We start from the raw sequence: 22083 nt of genomic DNA on the forward strand, positions 1-22083 counted from the left end.
AAAAGTCTTTCATTTTCAGTCTATTACAAATTTATTCTAAAATACAGAAACAAAAAGTGACAATGAAATCAAACAAGAAGGACACCAAGGTGACACTGCTATACTTCATCAAGCACCTTTCTGGTTCGGTTATACATCATCGTTGTCGTCATCTATATATTCCTTCGTACAAAATGGATGCTAACGCGTGTCATTAACATACATAATATGAGGCAAGAGGATGAGGGGGAATCACAGTTATTTGAAGAGAAAACTCATGATTCAATCCCAAAAGTACAGTTTTTGGTGTGTCTTCGTCAGCCTGAAGTACCATTTTTTATGGCACAAAGTCCTAGACATGGTTACAGTACATGGTACCCATTCTTGTCATTTGAGGTCTTTATCCTCTGATTGCCAGACAGAAGTTTGTCTGTCATTGTTTGACCTATAGCTTCACAAGTTCACTATTCTATACTATTGCATTTACATGAAGTTATTATAGATATATACAAAGGCAAAAATAATATAATAAAAACTAGTTGGCACACAAGTTCATGAAAAAAAAAATGGGCTTGATGAGACATAATACATTTCATACATGTCTTTTAGGAGGCTAATGGCTGAAAATAAGGCACTTATGAGTCACGTGATACAGCCCCAAATGCCATTATCAACACAACATGATCAATTTCACCTATAAAAGAGGAAGTGGCGCCCTCTACTGTCCGAGTCCTCTCAGTACACTTGGCGACAGCTCATTTGGCCAGTTCGTTACTTCAGTCGTTTCAATGAACCACCACTACAGTTACTCACACCCACCCAGTCAGCCAAACGCTATTAACTAAATGTTGGAGATAGGAACACAAGCATTTCACTTCAACCGCAATCACAAATGCTAAATATGTGTATGTGACCAATAGAATTTGATTGTGAAATCGGTGATTTCAGAAGCAGAACTAAACCAATACACACACGTTTTAAATAAAACGAGAAGAGTTGCTTTTCTGACATGGAGAGTCCAGCAGCATGTTTCAGAGTTGCAAGTCAAGATGTATGCCAGTATATTCAGAAAAGGGAAACCAGACATGATGCATTTCATGTCTTTTATGATACTGTGCCAAAATTCCTCGGACTCACTGTTGAACCCTGTTCTTACCAGACATGAAATGAGTGACACCAATCTACTAGGTCCTAATCAGACCACAAGCATAGACTAGAATATTCAGTCCCCAAAGAGTGAAACTCCTAAACCTCACATCAATAGTCACTCACTTCACACGCACATCATCAGACTACATGACATCCACAAAGAACTCGCTGGGGTTGCCCATGGCTAGGTGGAAGGACTGGCGCGAGGCCGTCAGCTCGGGGGGAACAGAGCCCAGGTCACGGGTTGGGGGGGCCCCGGGTGGTCCTCCAGGGACAGAGGGGCCCATGCCCGGGTGCATGGGGACCGAGGGGTGCTGCTGGGGGTACTGGTGGGGGTGTCCCATGTTTGGGGGTCCCATGTGTGGGTGTGGGTGCTGGGGCACCATCATCACCATCATAGGGTTGTAGGGCATGGGCATCCCCGGGGGATAGGGCGACATGTGGGGGGGCGGTGGCATGCGGTGATGATGATGATGCGAGCGCTGTGAGGAGTGGCTGTGCTCGCTAGGCGTGGCCGAGCCGTGGCCCCGCCTCAAGCTGCTGCGGACTGAGTATTCTGATTCGCTGCCGCTGCCCGAGCGAGAGTCCCCCCCTTCCCCTCCTCCAGAGGGGGACTTTTCTCCTCCTCCCGCCGTACTGCCTTGACCCCCCTTACTGCCTCGTCGCCTCTCACCCCCCTCGCTCCGCGTTGACCCACTGCTCCGGCTCCCTAGGGGGACAAACACAGGGGTTAGAACTGATTACAACTGCCAGCTCTCACACATTTATGGTTATTTCTTTAGTTTCCATAATGCTGTCACAATTTGGACATTGGCCACCAATGTGACACCCTCCCCGGACATCTTTCCCTCCTTCCCTACCTCCCCCTTGGTCTTACCTTCACTGTGCTGACTGGCTGTGCCCGTGCTGCCTGGAGCGAAGCTGTAGCTGGACAGCTCGTGGTAGGGTGGGGGCTGGCTGGAGTAGGGGTGGGGGTGGGGGTACTGGAAGGAAGGGAATGAGTGTAGCAGGGGCCAAGGCGTGGCCCCCGGGAGGGGCAAGGGGGCCAGGGTGTCCTGGTCGGAGGCCCCGCTGGAGCCATCGTTGTCAATCAGGGACAGGTTGGCCATGTCTGGGGGGGACGGGGAGGGGAGAAGTAATGAGGGAGGGGACAAGGAGAGAGAGAGAGTTCAACTTTAACTGGTTGAAGAACTAATTTGGGCAAAGGGTTTGAATAAGCTCTTACAGCTAGAAGATATAGGCATTAGCCTTTCAACAAATAAATTCATTCAAATAAAAAAATCCAAGATATCAAAATTATTTTTCTTCAGCATAAGTGCCCCCCTGGTACTCACAGTTCTCACAGTCGCTGAAGTCTCCGAAGATGTAGTAACACTGTTCTGAGAAGGTGATCTTGTTGACCGTGTGGCGGATGAAGCCGGCCTTCAGCAGGTTGCTGGCGTACTTCCTGGCCTCGCGGCGGTCCTGGAAGCCCTCGATGTGGTGGTACAGCCACTCCACCACATCAGAACCTGGAGATAGACACACACACACGAGAGAGAGAGACAGACACACGCGAGAGAGAGAGACGCGCGAGAGAGAGACGCGCGAGAGAGAGACACGCGAGAGAGACACAAGAGAGAGACACAAGAGAGAGCGACACAAGAGAGAGAGAGACACAAGAGAGAGAGAGACACAAGAGAGAGAGACGAGAGAGAGAGACACGAGAGAGAGAGAGACACGAGAGAGACACGAGAGAGAGAGAGACACGAGAGAGAGAGAGACACGAGAGAGAGAGACACGAGAGAGAGCGAGGATGAGGAAAGAGTGTCATTAGTTTGATCCCTTTAAATGTTTCCTTTTTATCTTGATACAGAGGCCTGACTATGGCCCCATGCTCTAACTCACCCAGGAAGGCATTGGGGATGGTGATCTTGAGCCACATCCTGTCTCTGACCTCCAGGCCAGACTCTGGGGAGGCCATGGCCTTAGCCACCGACGCCATGTCAGAGTGCAGGGACAGGTTGAAGTCATCAAAACCTGGAGTGATAGAGAAGGAGAGAAGGAGTAAGAGATACAGGAAAGGAGAAAGGGAGAAAAAGAGAGGGGGAGATAGAAAAAGAAAATGAAGAAGATAGATGGAGAAATAAAAGGAGAGAAAGGGGGGTAGGTTTGAGGAGAGAGATATAAACTCAGCAAAAAAAAAAAGAAACGTCCATTTTTCAGGACCCTGTCAAAGATAATTCGTAAAAATCCAAATAACTTCACAGATCTTCATTGTAAAGGGTTTAAACACTGTTTCTCATGCATGCATGTTCAATGAACCAATTAATGAACATGCACCTGTGGAATGGTCGTTAAGACACTAACAGCTTACAGACAGTAAGCAATTAAGGTCAGAGTTATGAAAACTTAGAACACTAAAGAGGCCTTTCTACTGACTCTGAAAAACACCAAATGTCAGATGCCCAGGGTCCCTGCTCATCTGCGTGAACGTGCCTTAGGCATGCTGCAAGGAGGCATGAGGACTGCAGATGTGGCCAGAGCAATAAATTCCAATGTGAGATATAGCTGATCTTCCTCACAGTGGCAGACCACGTGTAACAACACTCGCACAGGATCGGTACATCCGAACATCACACCTGCGGGACAGGTACAGGATGGCAACAACAACTTCCCGAGTTACACCAGGAACGCACAATCCCTCCATCAGTGCTCCGACTGTCCGCAATAGGCTGAGAGAGGCTGGACTGCGGGGCTTGTAGGCCTGTTGTAAGGCAGATCCACACCAGACATCACCGGCAACAATATCGTCTATGGGTACAAACCCACCGTCGCTGGACCAGACAGGACTTGCAAAAAGTGCTCTTCACTGACCAGTCGCGGTTTTGTCTCACCAGGGGTGATGGTCGGATTCACGTTTATCGTCGCACGAATGAGCGTTACACCGAGGCCTGTACTCTGGAGCGGGATCAATTTGGAGGTGGAGGGTCCGTCATGGTCTGGGGCAGTGTGTCACAGCATCATCAGACTGAGCTTGTTGTCATTGCAGGCAATCTCAACGCTGTGCGTTAGAGGGAAGACATCCTCCTCCCTCATGTGTACCCTTCCTGCAGGCTCATCCTGACATGACCCTCCAGCATGACAATGCCACCAGCCACGTTCTGTGCGTGATTTCCTGCAAGACAGGAATGTTAGTTCTGCCACGGCCAGCGAAGAGCCTGGATCTCAATTCCATTGAGCACGTCTGGGACCTGTTGGATCAGAGGGTGAGGGCTAGGGCCATTCCCTCCAGAAATGTTGGTGGAAGAGTGGGGTTACATCTCACAGCATGAACTGGCAAATCTGGTGCAGTCCATGAGGAGGAGATGCACTGCCGTACTTAATGCAGCTGGTGGCCACACCGGATACTGACTTATCTTTGACCCCCCCCTTTGTTCAGGGACACATTATTCCATTTCTGTTAGTCACATGTCTGTGGAGCTTGTTTAGTTTATGTCTCAGTTGTTGAATCTTATGTTCATACAAATATTTACACGTTAAGTTTGCTGAAAATAAACGCAGTTGACAGTGAGAGGACGTTTCTTTTTCTGCTGAGTTTAGAAAAGGAAGGGTAAAAACCGAGGGAGGTAGACAGCCATCATTGACCACATAAAAAAGATCTAGTCTAGAAGAGAAAGACAGATGTGGCCGGTGCTTCCTGTGCCAAGGTCGGGTATAAAACGCCTGGCACGCGACAAAGGAATGGATAGACCACAATAAAAATAAAAGATAGAGAGAGGGAGGAGGGCAGAAATGAGAGAAACAGAGAGGAAAACAAAGTAAGAGAGAGTAGACTGGGGGTCAGTCAAGTGGAGAGAGAAAGAGCGAGAAGGTAAATGTTTAAAAGAGTGAGAAAGTTGAAAAGAGAGCGGTAATATGTAGAGAGTAGCCAAAGAGAGAGAAGAAAAAAGAAAGAGCGTGCAGTACTCACGTTCTGTCTCAGTGACAGAGGTGGTGGTGATGGTGCTGAGAGCAGAGCTGCCGGTGTAGGGAGGGTAGGCCCCCGCCAGGGCTACCGAATGGCTCACCCATGCTGCTGGGTCTATGGGCCGGATCGGCTCATCTACAGCGAGAGGGGGGGGGGGGGGGGGTACACGAGATCTCAAAAATGTAATTTCTTTGGCATTTCATAGGATAAAGTATTGATGGCCCCACTATACAGAGTGTACAAAAGATTAGGGACAGCTGCTCTTTCCAAGACAGACTGACCAGGTGAAAGCTAAGATCCCTTATTGATGTCACTTGTTAAATCGTCCTCAATCAGTGTAGATTAAGGTGATGAAACAGGTTAAAGAAGGATTTTTAAGCCTGGAGACAATTGAGACATGGAGTGTGTATGTGCACCATTCAGAGGGTGACGGGACAAGGAAATATTTAAGTGCCAGGCGCTCCGGTTTGAGTGTGTCAGAACTGCAACTCTGCTGGGTTTTTCATGCTCAACAGTTTCCTGTGTGCATCAAGAATGGTCCATCACCCAAAGGACATCCAGCCAACTTGACAACTGTGGGAAGCATTGGAGTCAACATGGGCCAGCATCCCTGTGGAACGCTTTCGACACCTTGTGGAGTCCACGCCCCGAGAAATTTAGAATGTTCCGAGGGCAAAAAGGAGTGCAACTCAATATTAGGAAGGTGTCCCTAATGTTATGTACACTCAGTGTCAAAGACCATAGAGACAGAGTAGCTGTACAACTCTGTGGTAGAGACGAGGCGTGCAGGCTGCTACTCACTGCGGGGGAGGGTGAAGTAGCCCTGAGGTGACGGGTCCCAGCACTTAGCCACTGTCAGGATGATGGGCCTGAGGGAGAGACAGAAGGACAGGTCATCATCGCGTGTCAACTGGCATTTCCCATTGAGCGCAGGCAAAAGGGCTGGACCGTGTAAATGTACTGAAGTCCTTAGGTCTGAAACGCACCCCGGTTTGTGCACGATCTCCCTCAGCACGCGCACCGCGTCGTCGTTGCTCATGTTCTCAAAGTTGATGTCGTTCACCTTGAGGAGAAAGAGAGTCCGTAGATATGAACGGTCCAACTCGAGAACAAATGCCTCATGTAATCAATTACCAGTTATATATACAGTGCCCTGCGAAAATATTCGGCCCCCTTGAACTTTGCGACCTTTTGCCACATTTCAGGCTTCAAACAAAGATATAAAACTGTATTTTTTTGTGAAGAATCAACAACAAGTGGGACACAATCATGAAGTGGAACGACATTTATTGGATATTTCAAACTTTTTTTACAAATCAAAAACTGAAAAATTGGGCGTGCAAAATTATTCAGCCCCCTTAAGTTAATACTTTGTAGCGCCACCTTTTGCTGCGATTACAGCTGTAAGTCGCTTGGGGTATGTCTATCAGTTTTGCACATCGAGAGACTGACATTTTTTCCCATTCCTCCTTGCAAAACAGCTCGAGCTCAGTGAGGTTGGATGGAGAGCATTTGTGAACAGCAGTTTTCAGGTCTTTCCACAGATTCTCGATTGGATTCAGGTCTGGACTTTGACTTGGCCATTCTAACACCTGGATATGTTTATTTTTGAACCATTCCATTGTAGATTTTGCTTTATGTTTTGGATCATTGTCTTGTTGGAAGACAAATCTCCGTCCCAGTCTCAGGTCTTTTGCAGACTCCATCAGGTTTTCTTCCAGAATGGTCCTGTATTTGGCTCCATCCATCTTCCCATCAATTTTAACCATCTTCCCTGTCCCTGCTGAAGAAAAGCAGGCCCAAACCATGATGCTGCCACCACCATGTTTGACAGTGGGGATGGTGTGTTCAGCTGTGTTGCTTTTACGCCAAACATAACGTTTTGCATTGTTGCCAAAAAGTTCAATTTTGGTTTCATCTGACCAGAGCACCTTCTTCCACATGTTTGGTGTGTCTCCCAGGTGGCTTGTGGCAAACTTTAAACAACACTTTTTATGGATATCTTTAAGAAATGGCTTTCTTCTTGCCACTCTTCCATAAAGGCCAGATTTGTGCAATATACGACTGATTGTTGTCCTATGGACAGAGTCTCCCACCTCAGCTGTAGATCTCGGCAGTTCATCCAGAGTGATCATGGGCCTCTTGGCTGCATCTCTGATCAGTCTTCTCCTTGTATGAGCTGAAAGTTTAGAGGGACGGCCAGGTCTTGGTAGATTTGCAGTGGTCTGATACTCCTTCCATTTCAATATTATCGCTTGCACAGTGCTCCTTGGGATGTTTAAAGCTTGGGAAATCTTTTTGTATCCAAATCCGGCTTTAAACTTCTTCACAACAGTATCTCGGACCTGCCTGGTGTGTTCCTTGTTCTTCATGATGCTCTCTGCGCTTTTGACGGACCTCTGAGACTATCACAGTGCAGGTGCATTTATACGGAGACTTGATTACACACAGGTGGATTGTATTTATCATCATTAGTCATTTAGTTCAACATTGGATCATTCAGAGATCCTCACTGAACTTCTGGAGAGAGTTTGCTGCACTGAAAGTAAAGGGGCTGAATAGTTTTGCACGCCCAATTTTTCAGTTTTTGATTTGTTAAAAAAGTTTGAAATATCCAATAAATGTCGTTCCACTTCATGATTGTGTCCCACTTGTTGTTGATTCTTCACAAAAAAATACAGTTTTATATCTTTGTTTGAAGCCTGAAATGTGGCAAAAGGTCGCAAAGTTCAAGGGGGCCGAATACTTTCGCAAGGCACTGTATGGCTATCTAGTTACCCCGGTCAGTCACACACACACACCTGAAGCAGCATGTCCCCGGGTTCGATGCGTCCGTCGGCAGCCACCGCCCCTCCCTTCATGATGGAACCGATATAGATGCCCCCATCCCCTCTCTCGTTACTCTGGCCCACGATGCTGATGCCTAGGAAGTTATACTTCTCTGTGGGAGGGAAGAGGATATCGGTTATTTCATCTCAAACTTTTAGGAAGAAAGTTCCCTGAGATAAAGAACCTCTGAGAGGTGGTGGTAAGAGTTGGTGGAAAACAAAAAAAAAGTGACAGCAAGTGAAGAGAGAAGGATAGAGACATGACAGGAGGAGAGAGGGGAGGAAGTGGTAGTGAGACATGGAGTTCAGGTCACAGGGCAGAAATGTGTTGGGAGGGGTGGATGTCTATAGCCTGGTGAAGCAGACTGAGCGCTTAAGTTCCGTTTCACTTCACAGAACGTGAGCTACACACGCATAGTACTGGTTAGGTGGTCTAAAATAACGAGTGAAAAAGCTTGACAGTCAAAGAGGGGGTCAAGAGAGATGGGTGGAAGACATGAGAAGGGGAGTGGTGTCGGGGAACAGACGGCGAAACGATACTGACCCATGTTGAGCGTGACGGTGATGATGTTTAGAGACATGGTGGAGTCCGTCACGCTGCTGAACGACGACGCCTGGGACAAGAAAAGGGAAAACGCAATCAATTCCAACGCAGAATGGGACATTTCTGACTTAAACGGTTTATGTCGCAAACTTAAGTCAGAAATTAAGAGAGGGGGGGAAGAAGGAATAGTGCATTCATCACCCTTTCTAGCCTGGGCGGGCGCTGTTTCTTGCGCCTGCGGTGGCGTTTGAGCAACCTGGACGCCGTGCTCTGCTCTGTGGAGCTGCTGAACCGGCTCATGGTGTCGTCATCCTCAGAGTCACAGAAACTGGTGGTGTCCAGCTCGCTGCTCATCACCGTGGTAGCGCTCTCATAGCCCGCTAGGTGGCGCTCCATGCGGCTCTGGCCGTTTATCCTAGGCCCTGACGCACCAGAGATCGAGAGAGCAACAGATAGGAGAGCAGGGGGAGAAGAGGAAGAGAGATAGAGGGGTTAACTATGGATTTCACGTTTATTCATGTTATCAATGTCAATTGCTAATACCACTAGAAAAAGGATTGCGTTCAGTAGACAAAACATTTTGAACCGGGAAGCCTGACATTGCCCAATAAGAAACGCTCATTGTCATTTTCCATTGTAAAATGTTCCATTACAGTGCCCTACTGAACATGACCCAGTGCCGTTCCATCATGGTTCGTCAATAGTTACCACAGCCACAAAGTCCTAAACCCTGCATATTTAACAATTGTATTTTTATGATTTAGCCATTTTGACTTTGTGGCTGTTCTATCTAGTGGAAACCATCATGTGACAAAGAGCAGGCGGTGCAGAGTGCTCACCATGTTGCTCCATGGCCTCCCTGTGTCTGGGTCTCTCTCTCCTGAAGGACACCACAGACTCTGTTTCTGTCTGGTCATCCAGGTTCTCCACACTGCCTGCTGCATTGGGACTGCATAGGGGAGAGGGTTAAAGTAGGGAACGCTCTGGAACATACATTATTAATAAAACACAAATAGCAGCGCACACCTAATGTCTAATAATATAGGCCACAACACAGATCGTATTACAACCTATGAGGACAATGTGTATGAATAGGAAGCAATGGATTAAGCCTAGTTAAGGTTGGGTTCAAATAGTATTTGAAATCTTAATTTTCAAGAACTTTGAGGGATTACTTTAGTCTGCCTTGAGTGCTAGATGGGCGGGTTTGTACTTTTGGGGCCATTCCACTGGTCCCATTGCACCAGGAAAACTCTATATAGTGCAGCTAATGATTTTAAATACTATCTGAACCCAGGTTTGCAGTGTATTATAACCTAGACAGCCAGTAACTAGACCCTGTTCCCAGACCAGGTGCTTACTGTCAATAGGCGGCACAGGCTCAGATCATGTTCAAATGGGCCGTTGTATTTAACAGTAGGTAACATGATAGCTGGAGTGACTGAGGTATTCTGTCATAGTATACGTTAGATACAGTACGAGATACATTAGAGTAGCACACTGATTATTCGGGACTGTGGGAGAGGATGTGCGCTCATACTGGAACGATGGGGGTCTGGAGTCACCGATGCCCCCGGTCCTCTCGACAGGTGGGGGTGGGAGAGGAAGAGGGGGTGAGGGCGGGGGCCGGACTTCTGCTGGGGGTGGAGGAAGGACTGGTGGTACTGGCTCTGCTGCTCCTGGCGTGTCTGATGAAACCAACTGAGGAGAGCGGGAGGGACAGAGATTTGGAAGGGGATGATGGTGAGGATGGAGGATAAAAAAAATTACAAAATAAAATAAAACATTTAAAATTAAAATAAAACAGGTGGAAGAAGAGGATTTATTATTCTAGTTTTTGTTGTCAGTCAATTTTTTAGGTTGTTAACTTTGTTTTTTACTCAAAGGGCCTTCAACGGGCCGCCAGTTGCCAATCCCTGACCTTGCGCAAGGCATCCAATTACCTACTCCCTACAGACCCAACATACTCCTCCTACACAGACCAGTCTGCCTGGAGAGGGGCTAAAAAGCCAACAAACTATCTTTCAACAAAGATTCTGGGTTTCTATACATTTCAATTTCTCTATGACAAAGGAGACTGAACAAAGCATCCATTCAAATGTGTTCTAGTTTCATGGATACAGTTCTGTCCTGAACCTTCCCCTGTTTTGATTGAATATCCCCTCTAAGGTGTCAGAGACACAGTGCCACAGAACACTTCTCCCCCTTTCTTTTCTTTAAGCTCTCTTCCTCCACCTCGTTCTTCTAAATGGCTGTTTGACTATAGAGCAGTCATCCCTCTGGGACCCTCCACCCTATCATGTGTCAGTCCCTATGGCCTCCTCTCTTTGTCCAACCCTTTTAATCCCGCTCTCTCTCCTTTCTTCTCCTTCATATGCACTTGGCAGATGTTTTCCTCCCAACCGGGACAAGTCACAATGTTTTGTCTGCAGGACTCATATCCTGCATGTTCTTTAGGGTAGGTAATATGATCATAAGTGAGGACATTTGAGGACGTAGTTACATTCACAGACCAAGGTGTTCATGATAGTGGGTTTTTGTCAGTGCCCTTTTAGTAGTTAAAGCAGGGTCATAGCCACAGAGGTCGGTAGAGAAATGGCCGCCATGTTGGCACCAAACATTCCATGACAATAGCGTTCTAATTGGCATTCTTAGAAGATCGTGTAATGGTCTTGGAACTTGACGCCAATGTGGAGATCGTTTTAAACTCTGAAACTCAGACTGAGTTTGCCAGAGTCTGTAGCCTACATCTCTGGCTCTGGTTCAAAGCTCACTTTGAGCAGTTTATGATACATTTGAACTGATAGGTCCAACTCAGCAGTATTGTTCCGACTTGGGAACTTGACTTTTACAATTCGGTCCTGGAAAAATAGTTTGTAGCGATTCAGGAATTCCCCCTCTGTCTCCCTTCTACTGCTGCCCTTTCACTGGTCCAAGATAGCTGTGGACCGTCTACCTTTACCAGTTTGCCCTTACCCATGACACCACTCGTCCGTTGAAGCAGGGGAGCTTGGCACTGTCGTCTGAGATCTCTTCCTTCACCACCCTTAAAAAAAGAGAAGAAAAAAGAGATGAGGCTAAGTGAAAACACAGAGACAAACACATACTGTAAACCCATACGCAGAGACCGACGTAAAGAGCAACACGAGGACACCGCTGCGTTCGTTTCCCAATGACTCAGCGTCCTTACCGAACCACAACGGAGATAGATACACACTCCCTACAACTACATCTGAAACTCTCACGGACCAGCCATTGTTTCTTGAGACTTAGGAATCCATCACTCTTCTTTTCCTCTGCATCCACTTATACAACGTCAGTGAGACAGAGTCTGCTGTGTAATATTTGTCTGTCTGAGCCACTATGTTATTACTGCAGTACTTAGGACCTGAGCTTGACATGAGTACTGTGTAGAGGAAACATTTAACCGACTGCCTAAAGACTTACAGCTAAGCTTTTTCATCTTAATTTGCCTCTACGCCTGATGTTTTGTGTGTGTGGTTTGGTTGGCCAGTGTGTGTGTGTGTACACATGCACCATTTTGTGTGTACGTGTGTGTGTGTGTGTGTGTGTGTGTGGGGGGGGGGGGGGGGGGGGGGGGTGTAGTATGGTCAGCTCTGCCCAACTCTGGGGTTTTGTAAGCAGCTGTTGAGGGTTGGTTTTATGGGTGAGTGTGAGCAGCTGTTGTTTTGAGTGTAAGCAGCACAGGGACAGATTGTTGTGGGCACCGGGGAGGCATGTCACAGGCTGGAGGCGGGCCTTGTGTGACAGTGCTGGAGTGGGTGAATGTGAGAACCCGTCTTTACCCCCTATCGTGCCCTCTTTGTCATCTCTCGCTCTCAGTCTCTTTCAATCCTTTCTCTTGCCCTCGGTCTATCCTGTTCTTTCTTGCTAAGAGGTCAGACTCAGATTGCGTCCAGAAAGGGACAGATGCAACATTCTATCCCTAACAGGGTAATAGTCTGCATACCTCACCATTCCAAACAAAATGACCTCCCCCTCAAACTATTTCACCAACTCACTCAAAAATGTCTCAAACACAAACACATCTTGGAAATTCAGAATCCCCTTGGAATCCTAAAACCTGACATTCTTGCCCAGCACCTCCCTCCTAGCCGTTACTTCTTTGCCTCGCACATCCCAAGCAAACACACGTTTTCTCTCCCATCTACTAATCTCTCGCACAGCACACCCAAAACCACCATTCACTTCGACTACCCCGACCCCTCTCCCCATGCTCCCCACCCCACTCTCTTCCTGTTGATTCTGCCACGGCCAGACACCAAGCAAATGGCCTCTGTCCAACCCCTGGTCCCCGATCTGGTCTGCTCTGTTCCACACTGCTCAGCTCTGCTCTGACTGCCACACACAGCCTGTCTGACAGCTGGCTCGCACTCCAGGAAACAAAACACAAACAGAACAGGCAAACACACACACCAATGCTTTAGTTACTTTACTGAGGCCTCAGGCTGACTAGCTCTGTTTTGATTGGGCAGCTGACTCATTTGAGCTGGGTTTAAATGTAGCCTACTTGTAACTGACTCTCTTGAGATGTTTCAAAATGTTGTGGTTGTGGTAGAAGTAGGCTTAGGTCTAACGAACCCAGGAGTCAGACACTTCCAACGGCTTGACTACAACTCACATTTTTAAAAATGGATTTAACCTTTATTTAACTAGGCAAGTCAGTTAATAAATTCCTATTTACAATGAGGGCCAACCCCGGCCGAACCCTAACGACGCTGGACCAATTGTGCGCCACCCTATGGGACACCCAATCACGGCCGGTTGTAATACAGCCTGGAATCAAATCAGGGTCTGTAGTAACGTCTCTAGCACTGAGATGCAGTGCCACCCAAGAGGCCCACTAATGAAGCTGGAGCATTTGATTGTTTTAGTGCCCGTTTTAAAAACATAACATGGTGTCTTGGTTTCGCGTTCAGTAACATCCGAGAGAGACATCAAAGTATGTTTTACTAGCTTTACAAAACTTCAGCAGTTTAACTGCAAGTAATGAGTTTAACAGAAGCCCTAGGTCTCATCAGTCAAACTCCACCACAAACATGCATTCCATTCAACCTAGGGAAATGCACAACTGACAGGCAGCCACCAAAGAAAGATTAATTGCGAGAGCAGACAGCTCTTTCAGTCTGGAGGATTTAAATGGGAGAAAAGAAGGAGAGAGAGAGCGAGAGAAAGAGGAGAAAGGGAGGTATACAGGGGTTGCAGCCAGCCAAGCTAGGGTGTTAGGGGAGACAAAAACTTGGTCCAGTTCCCAAAAGGGAAGAAAAGCTGAGGATTTCACAAGCTCATGAAGAGAGAGAGATGGGAATTAGTGATGAGAACAGCCAGGGTAACAGCCAGGGTGAGAAGGGTTTTTCTTCATTGTGGTGTCCAATGTAAAGACAGTATTTATGCCGGAAGTTATGCTTTGACCCATATTTGGATACTAGTATGTTTGCCTGGTCTTAGCTATGAGAGATCAGGAGGGGTGTGATGGATAGAGATGGTTTGGCTTTCTTTGTGCAGTCATTGACCCCCCACATCCACTACGTCTTTGATAGGCGACAGTCATAACGTTATGGGACATTGTGCTTATTTAACTCAATTAAATACTATTATAATAGCCTAACAGGCCAACCAAATGTGTCACCTTGTTGCATTAACTGTCTAAAGATAAAATCACAAACCCCTATTCCAAACATTAGATCAACTCAAGCGTTTCCCCCTTCTCATGACACTTATTTTCTCCCACTAGCCAATTTTGTAACTAATTGGCGACAGATTTTCACGCGAATAAATCTACCGCCCCGTAGCACTCACTTCCGTCATCATGAAATGCTTTGAGAGACTAGTCAAGGACCATATCACCTCCACCCTACCTGACACCCTAGACCCACTCCAATTTGCTTACCGCCCAAATAGGTCCACAGACGATGCAATGTCAACCACACTGCACACTGCCCTAACCCATCTGGACAAGAGGAATACCTATGTGAGAATGCTGTTCATTGACTACAGCTCGGCATTCAACACCATAGTACCCTCCAAGCTCGTCATCAAGCTCGAGACCCTGGGTCTCGACCCCGCCCTGTGCAACTGGGTACTGGACTTCCTGACGGGCCGCCCCCAGGCGGTGAGGGTAGGAAACAACATCTCCACCCCGCTGATCCTCAACACTGGGGCCCCACAAGGGTGCGTTCTGAGCCCTCTCCTGTACTCCCTGTTCACCCACGACTGCGTGGCCACGCACGCCTCCAACTCAATCATCAAGTTTGCGGACGACACAACAGTGGTAGGCTTGATTACCAACAACGACGAGACGGCCTACAGGGAGGAGGTGAGGGCCCTCGGAGTGTGGTGTCAGGAAAATAACCTCACACTCAACGTCAACAAAACTAAGGAGATGATTGTGGACTTCAGGAAACAGCAGAGGGAACACCCCCCTATCCACATCGATGGAACAGTAGTGGAGAGGGTAGCAAGTTTTAAGTTCCTCGGCCTACACATCACAGACAAACTGAATTGGTCCACTCACACAGACAGCATTGTGAAGAAGGCGCAGCAGCGCCTCTTCAACCTCAGGAGGCTGAAGAAATTTGGCTTGTCACCAAAAGCACTCACAAACTTCTACAGATGCACAATCGAGAGCATCCTGGCGGGCTGTATCACCGCCTGGTACGGCAACTGCTCCGCCCTCAACCGTAAGGCTCTCCAGAGGGTAGTGAGGTCTGCACAACGCATCACCGGGGGCAAACTACCTGCCCTCCAGGACACCTACACCACCCGATGTCACAGGAAGGCCATAAAGATCATCAAGGACATCAACCACCCGAGCCACTGCCTGTTCACCCCGCTATCATCCAGAAGGCGAGGTCAGTACAGGTGCATCAAAGCTGGGACCGAGAGACTGAAAAACAGCTTCTATCTCAAGGCCATCAGACTGTTAAACAGCCACCACTAACATTGAGTGGCTGCTGCCAACACACTGACACTGACTCAACTCCAGCCACTTTAATAATGGGAATTGATGGGAAATGATGTAAATATATCACTAGCCACATTAAACAATGCTACCTTATATAATGTTACTTACCCTACATTATTCATCTCATATGCATACGTAGATACTGTACTCTATATCATCGACTGTATCCTTATGTAATACATGTATCACTAGCCACTTTAACTATGCCACTTTGTTTACATACTCATATGTATATACTGTACTCGATACCATCTACTGTATCTTGCCTATGCTGCTCTGTACCATCACTCATTCATATATCCTTATGTACATATTCTTTATCCCCTCACACTGTGTACAAGACAGTAGTTTTGGAATTGTTAGTTAGATTACTTGTTGGTTATTACTGCATTGTCGGAACTAGAAGCACAAGCATTTCGCTACACTCGCATTAACATCTGCTAACCATGTGTATGTGACAAATAAAATTTGATTTGATTTTAAATAAAATATGCAAATTTTCCCACCAGAGATGCGTTTCCATCAAATGCACTTGTTGCGGATTAGTCTGTGCGTGCCGACGTAGTACACATAAAATGTGTTATCCCATGTACCGAATAAAAAATAATAAGTAAAACAGGTTTCCATCGCATTTTCAACTCTACTGATGGTTTTGGCACAGAAAAATGTTGCGTTAAGTAGCAAATTTGCCAACTCTGGTTTTGGCATGTGAACTCTAGCCAACAGCTCGCAGATAGTGCGGGTATAGCCTGCATGAGATTATTATGGACAGAACAGCAACAATATTTGCCCAACATCAATAATAATATGCCACCAGAATAAGCCCCTTGATAATTATTGGAAAGGGACCCCCTGTGAAGTTAACGGCATGCTTTATCCAAGTCGTAGTGGGAGGACTACACAACATGTCATTACGTTACTCCAATTTTACTTCGATATGATGGTTATTACATCCATATATGCATATAAAAGCATTTCCAGCTACATTTCTCCCATAATTACATTTTACAGACACAAAAAGATCCCACCTTGTCTAGCGTACATATAGTTTACAGACAAATGTTCTGTTTCCGTCAGGTCTGTTGTGGTATGTTTTTTTATCCGACATGTACTTTACTCGCATAAAAAGGTTGGATGGAAACCTGGTTACTAACCACTAACCAGGTTTCCATCCAACCTTTTGGTGCGAGTAAAGTACATGTCGGATAGAGAAAAATACCACAACAGACCTGACGGAAACAGAACATTTTTAAGTAAACTTTCCAAATGTCGACAGAACAAAATACACTAGACAGGTGGACTCATTTTGGGTCTGGAAAATTCATTATGTGATAAAATGTCGCTGGAAACCCTTTTATGCACATGTAATAATAACCATCATATCGAAGTCACACAATAACGTGTGGTCCCCACTAAGACTTAAGACACTAATACCGTTTATTAGGCTACAGATTAGTTATACAGATAAGTTATGATGAACTTCACAGGGTGTTGAAAGTGCAAGGTGATGAACTTGATGCTCCTTTCTAATAAATATTAAGGGTCTTATTCTGGCGACATGATCAAATGCCGTTTGACAAATCAAAACAATCTTGCTCTTCTGTCCATAATAATCTCATGTAGGCTATGCCTGCACTGTATATCTGCGAGCTGTTGGCTAGAGCGCATGTGCCAATACTAGAGTGGGCACACTCGCTATATAACACAAACATGTTATAAAGGAAGTGGATCCTTTATTCGGATCACCAACCAGGACATTGGATCTAATCAAAAAGGCCGACCCAAAACAACGTTGCTGCAGAAGAGTTAGACGGAGCAGCCTCCTGGTCAGACTTCAAAGGCATGCACACCACCCATCGTTTCCGAGTATATTACTCGCCAATGTCCAGTCTCTAGACAACAAGGTAGACAATTAGGGCATATGTTGCCTTCCAGAGAGACATCAGAGATTGTAATGTTCTCTGTTTCACGGAAACATGGCTCTCTCGGGATATGTTGTCAGAGTCGGTACAGCTACCGGGTTTCTTCATGCGTCGCACCGACAGAAATAAACATCTCTCTGGGAAGAAGAAGGGCGGGGGTGAAGGCTTCATGATTAATGACTCGTGGTGTAATCATAACAACATACAGGAACTCAGGTATTTTTGTTCACCAGACCTAGAATTCCATACAACCAAATGCAGACCATATTATCTCCCAAGAAAATTCTCATCGGTTATAGTCACAGCCGCGTATATCCCCCCTCAAGCGTATACCACAACAGCCCTCAAGGAACTTCACTGGACTTTATATAAACTGGAAACCATATATCCTGAGGATGCATTTATTGTAGCTGGGGATTTGAGAACAAGGCTACCTAAATTCTATCAGCACATTTTTTGTAGCATTCACGTGGGAAATACACTGGACCACTGCTGCTCTAACTTCCTTGATGCATACAAGGCCCTCCCCTGCTCTCCCTTGGGCAAATCCGACCACGACTTAATTTTGCTCCTACCGTCCTATAGGCAGAAACTCAAACAGGATGTACCCGTGACAAGAACCATTCAATGCTAGTCTGACCAATCGGAATCCACGCTTCAAGATTGTTTTGATCACTCAGACTGGGAAATGTTCCGGGCAGCCTCAGAGAATAACATTGATTTATAAGCTGATTCGGTGAGTGAGTTTATAAGGAAGTGCATTGGAGATGTTGTACCCTCTGTGACTATTAAAACCTACCCTAACCAGAAATCTTGGATAGATGGCGGCATTCGCACAAACGTGAAAGCGCGAATCACCGCATTTAACCATGGAAAGATGACTGGGAATATGGCCGAACATAAACAGTGTACTTATTCCCTCCGTAAGGCAATCAAACAAGCGAAATGTCATTATAGGGACAAAGTGAAGTCGCAATTCAATGGCTCAGACACGAGATGTATGTGGCAGGGTCCACATGCAATTACGGACTACAAAAAAAAAAACAGCCAAGTTACGGACACCGACGTCTTGCTTCCAGACAAACTAAACACCTTCTTTGCCTGCTTTAAGGATAATACAATGCCACCGACGCGGCCCGCTACCAAGGACTGCGGGCCCCCCCTCTCCTTCTCCGTGGCCGACGTGAGTAAGACATTTAAATGTGTCAACCCTCGCAGGGCTGCTGTCCCCAGCCTAGCCGCATCCTCAGAGCATGCGCAGACCAGCTGGCTGGTGTGTTTATGTACATATTCAATCGCTCCCTATCCCAGTCTGCTGTCCCTACATGCTTCAAGATGGCCACAATTGTTCCTGTACCCAAAAAGACAAAGGTAACTGAACAAAATGACTATCGCCCTGTAGCACTCACTTCTGTCATCATGAAGTGCTTTGAGAGACTCGTCAAGGATCATATCACCTCCAGCTTACCTTCCACCCTAGACCCACTTCAGTTTGCATACCACCCCAACAGTTCCACAGACGATGCAATCGCCATCACACTGCCCTATCCCATCTCGACAAGAGGAATACCCATGTAAGAATGCTGTTCATTGAGTACAGCTCAGCATTCAACACCATAGTACCCTCCAAGCTCATCATTAAGCTTAAGGCCCTGAGTCTCAAACCCACCTTGTGCAATTGAGTCCTGGACTATCTGACGGGCCACCCCCAGGTGGTGAGGGTAGGAAACAACATCTCCACTTCACTGATCCTCAACACTGGGACCCCATAAGGGTGCGTGCTAAGCCCCCTCCTGTACTCCCTGTTCACCCATGACTGCGTGGCCATGCACACCTCCAACTCAATCATCAAGATTGCAGACGACAACAGTAGTGGGGGCTTGATTACCAACAACAACGAGACAGCCTACAGGGAGGAGGTGAGGGCACTGAGTGTGGTGTCAGAAAACAACCTCTCATTCAACATCAACAAAACGAAGGAGATTATCATTGACTTCAGGAAACAGCAGAGGGAAAACCTCCCCTATCAACAGGACAGCAGTGGAGAAAGGAGAACATTTTATGTTCCTTGGCGTACACATCACGGATAAACTGAAATGGTCCACCTACACAGACAGTGTGGTGAAGAAGGCGCAACAATGCCTCTTCAACCTCAGGAGGCTGCAGAAATATGTCTCGTCACCTAAAACCCTCAAACTTGTACAGATGCACAATTGAGAGCATCTTGTCGGGCTCTATCGCCGGCTGGTACGGCAACTGCACCGCCCTCAATCGCAGGGCTCTCCAGAGGTTGGTGTGGTCTGCACAAAGCATCACTGGGGCAAACTACCTGCCCTCCAGGACACCTACAGCACCCGATGTCACAGGAAGGCCAAAAAGATCATCAATGACAACAACCACCCGAGCCACTACCTGTTCACCCCGCTACCATCCAGAAGGTGAGGTCAGTACAGGTACATCAAAGCTGGGACTGAGAGACTGAAAAACAGCTCTCAAGGCCATCAGACTGTTAAACAGCCATCACTAACACAGAGAGGCTTCTGCCTATTTACAGACTTGAATCATTGTTCACTTTAAATAATGCAACTTTAATTATGTTTACATATCTTAAACTACTCATCTCATATGTATATACACTATTTTATACCAGCTATTGCATTTTGCTCATGCCGCTTGGTCATCGCTCATCCATATATTTTTACATCTACATATTCTTATTCCATCCATTTAGATTTGTGTGTATTAGGTAGTTGTTATGGATTTGTTAGATTACTTGTTAGATATTGCTGCACTGTCAGAACTAGAAGCACAAGCATTTCACTACACTCGCATTAACATCTGCTAGCCATGTGTAATTTGATTTGAAATGTTTGAGAAAACCATCAGTAGAGTTGACAATGCAATGGAACCCCATTTAATGTGTTTTTAAAAAAAATGTGTTACATGGGACATCGAGAAAGGTGCAATTGCGACCTGCAATTCAGTGCGTTCCTGCATGTGGGCATTACAGCATCTGCAGGGACACCTACTTATACTTCTATTGAACCATTTTTAAGATGCGGGGGAGTTCCAGTACAGTAGGTGGTGTTAATGCACAATAACGTTGGATGCCAGCCACCAATAAACCCCACAGAAGGGGTGGGGCCGACAACAGCTGCTGGCTAGCCGTACACCGGTAAACAGTGTCCTTCGTCCCTGCATTTCTGTCAACGTTGCCGAGGGCAGATGTTCGGCAGGCGGGAGCGAAGGACATTGTCTGCTAGCTTAGCCAACTAGTCCAGTACACAACAGGCGGGAGGCGACACTGTGTGCTCGTTAGCTAATTAACACACGGTGTCCCTAACTAGCGAGTTAGCTAACACAGTGTCGCCGCAGCCCTCCGCTTTCTCCAGTGCACAGCATGCGAGAGTGACACTGCGTGCTAGCTAACTAGCACACGGTGTCGCTAATTAACAAGATAGCTAGCACACGGTGTATCCCCCATCCTCCCACCAGCTGTGCTAGCGGAAGGCGGGGTGACAACGTGTCCTTAGCCCCCACCTGGCAGGCACTGTTTTCCCGCAGTTCTGTTAACAACAGTAAGGGCAGGGGTTCGGCAGGCGGTAGCGACCAGCTGGCTAGCAAGGCATACTCCGGGGGTGGGCACAAAAACCCCCAGATAGTTTTATTTCCCTTTTGAACCCGGGGAGGGGGGATGGACCAATGGGGTACTTGGCGGGGGTGTTCATGAAGTAACTATTTGGATGCTCGAGGGGGTGGGGCAGGAACGCTCTTCGAATTGCACACCATTGAATTTATATGTGCACAATGTCATCACGCACAGCCTTTAATCTGCTGCAACAGGTCAATTTGATAAAAACATATCTGGTGGGAAAATGCGCATGTTTTTTAATGCAGTTTTATTCATATTCGCATTTAAATCTGTAAACATAGTTACTGAATGACACCTTTCATTTGCAACATTGGATCATGCAAGTTGATCCAGTTAAATGGTTACCAGTTAACTTAACTATTGTAACTGTCGTTAATAAAGTGTAGCAACAGTTCACCCTTTGTGTCTTTGGGAGTATAGTCAAAGATAAATAAACTTTGCAACAATGTATCTAATCAACTACTGGACTCGGGTTGGTTTTCTTTATTATCAGAATTTGCCTGAAACCCACAACACGACACCGCACAATCTTGCATCACTGGCTCTCACTTACCCGAAGTCCTGGTCCATAGACTTAAAGAAGAATTTGTAGTTGGGCTTGTTCAAGACCTGTTTAAAATCCAACAAAGTGATATTTTCGGCAGGAATCTGAATCTTCACCAAATACGGCGTCTCCTCCTCGTCGATGTGGTATATTATTTTGGTTTCCGCCATTTCACCAGCAACTTTTTTTCAGCTGCACCACACAAACTATGGAAGAGAAAGGTAGCTAGTTAGCTAACACTAGCTATGCTAACGGGAGAAGAGGGTGAGGAGAAGTGCTCTTACAACACTAGCCAGCAGTGAGTTTGCCCTGGCCAGAACTAATAAAAAAGTTTAACATCTACTTATATCACGAACATATCGCCTTAGTTTATATCCCCCAAAGAAAAATATATAATTCCCTAACGGCGAATGGGTTAAAAACCACGCACACGCTACATTCACAAGATCCGCTACCCACAATTTCTCCCCCAACAAAAACATAAGGGGGGGTCTAAAACTTTTCTCCCGACTATTACAAGCCAACGCGGCG

General features: G+C 46.5%; 1 protein-coding gene across 2 annotated transcripts; it reads right to left on the minus strand.

Annotated features, from left to right (window-relative positions):
- Positions 1–12: 12 nt before the first annotated feature.
- LOC110500590 (segment polarity protein dishevelled homolog DVL-2) lies at positions 13–22071 on the minus strand. 2 transcript variants are annotated; one of them, XM_036957989.1, is made up of 14 exons: positions 21562–22071; positions 11426–11495; positions 9951–10150; positions 9289–9398; positions 8651–8871; positions 8450–8519; positions 7879–8018; positions 6064–6140; positions 5879–5946; positions 5081–5212; positions 3016–3147; positions 2463–2639; positions 2006–2239; positions 13–1837 (listed from the first exon to the last, which is right to left on the minus strand). In XM_036957989.1, exons 1-14 carry the CDS (start codon positions 21720–21722, stop codon positions 1272–1274), a joined length of 2358 nt encoding a protein of 785 aa, XP_036813884.1. In that variant the 5' UTR covers positions 21723–22071; the 3' UTR covers positions 13–1271. The 2 variants fall into 2 exon arrangements, with proteins under 2 accessions (XP_036813884.1, XP_036813885.1); XM_036957990.1 differs by having other exon boundaries at positions 9990–10150; positions 21562–22070.
- Positions 22072–22083: the final 12 nt, after the last annotated feature.

The sequence above is a fragment of the Oncorhynchus mykiss genome, chromosome 21 (genome assembly GCF_013265735.2).
Source record: "Oncorhynchus mykiss isolate Arlee chromosome 21, USDA_OmykA_1.1, whole genome shotgun sequence".
In the NCBI taxonomy this organism is placed as follows: Eukaryota; Metazoa; Chordata; class Actinopteri; order Salmoniformes; family Salmonidae; genus Oncorhynchus; species Oncorhynchus mykiss.

Coding starts and splice junctions, on each gene's coding strand:
- LOC110500590 (XM_036957989.1), bottom strand. CDS start 21,722: ATGGCGGAAACCAAAATAATATACCACATCGACGAGGAGGAGACGCCG. Junction 10,151..11,425: donor ACGGACGAGTGGTGTCATGG/GTAAGGGCAAAC, acceptor CGCTCTCCTCAG/TTGGTTTCATCAGACACGCC. Junction 8,019..8,449: donor CACCGTCACGCTCAACATGG/GTCAGTATCGTT, acceptor TCCCTCCCACAG/AGAAGTATAACTTCCTAGGC.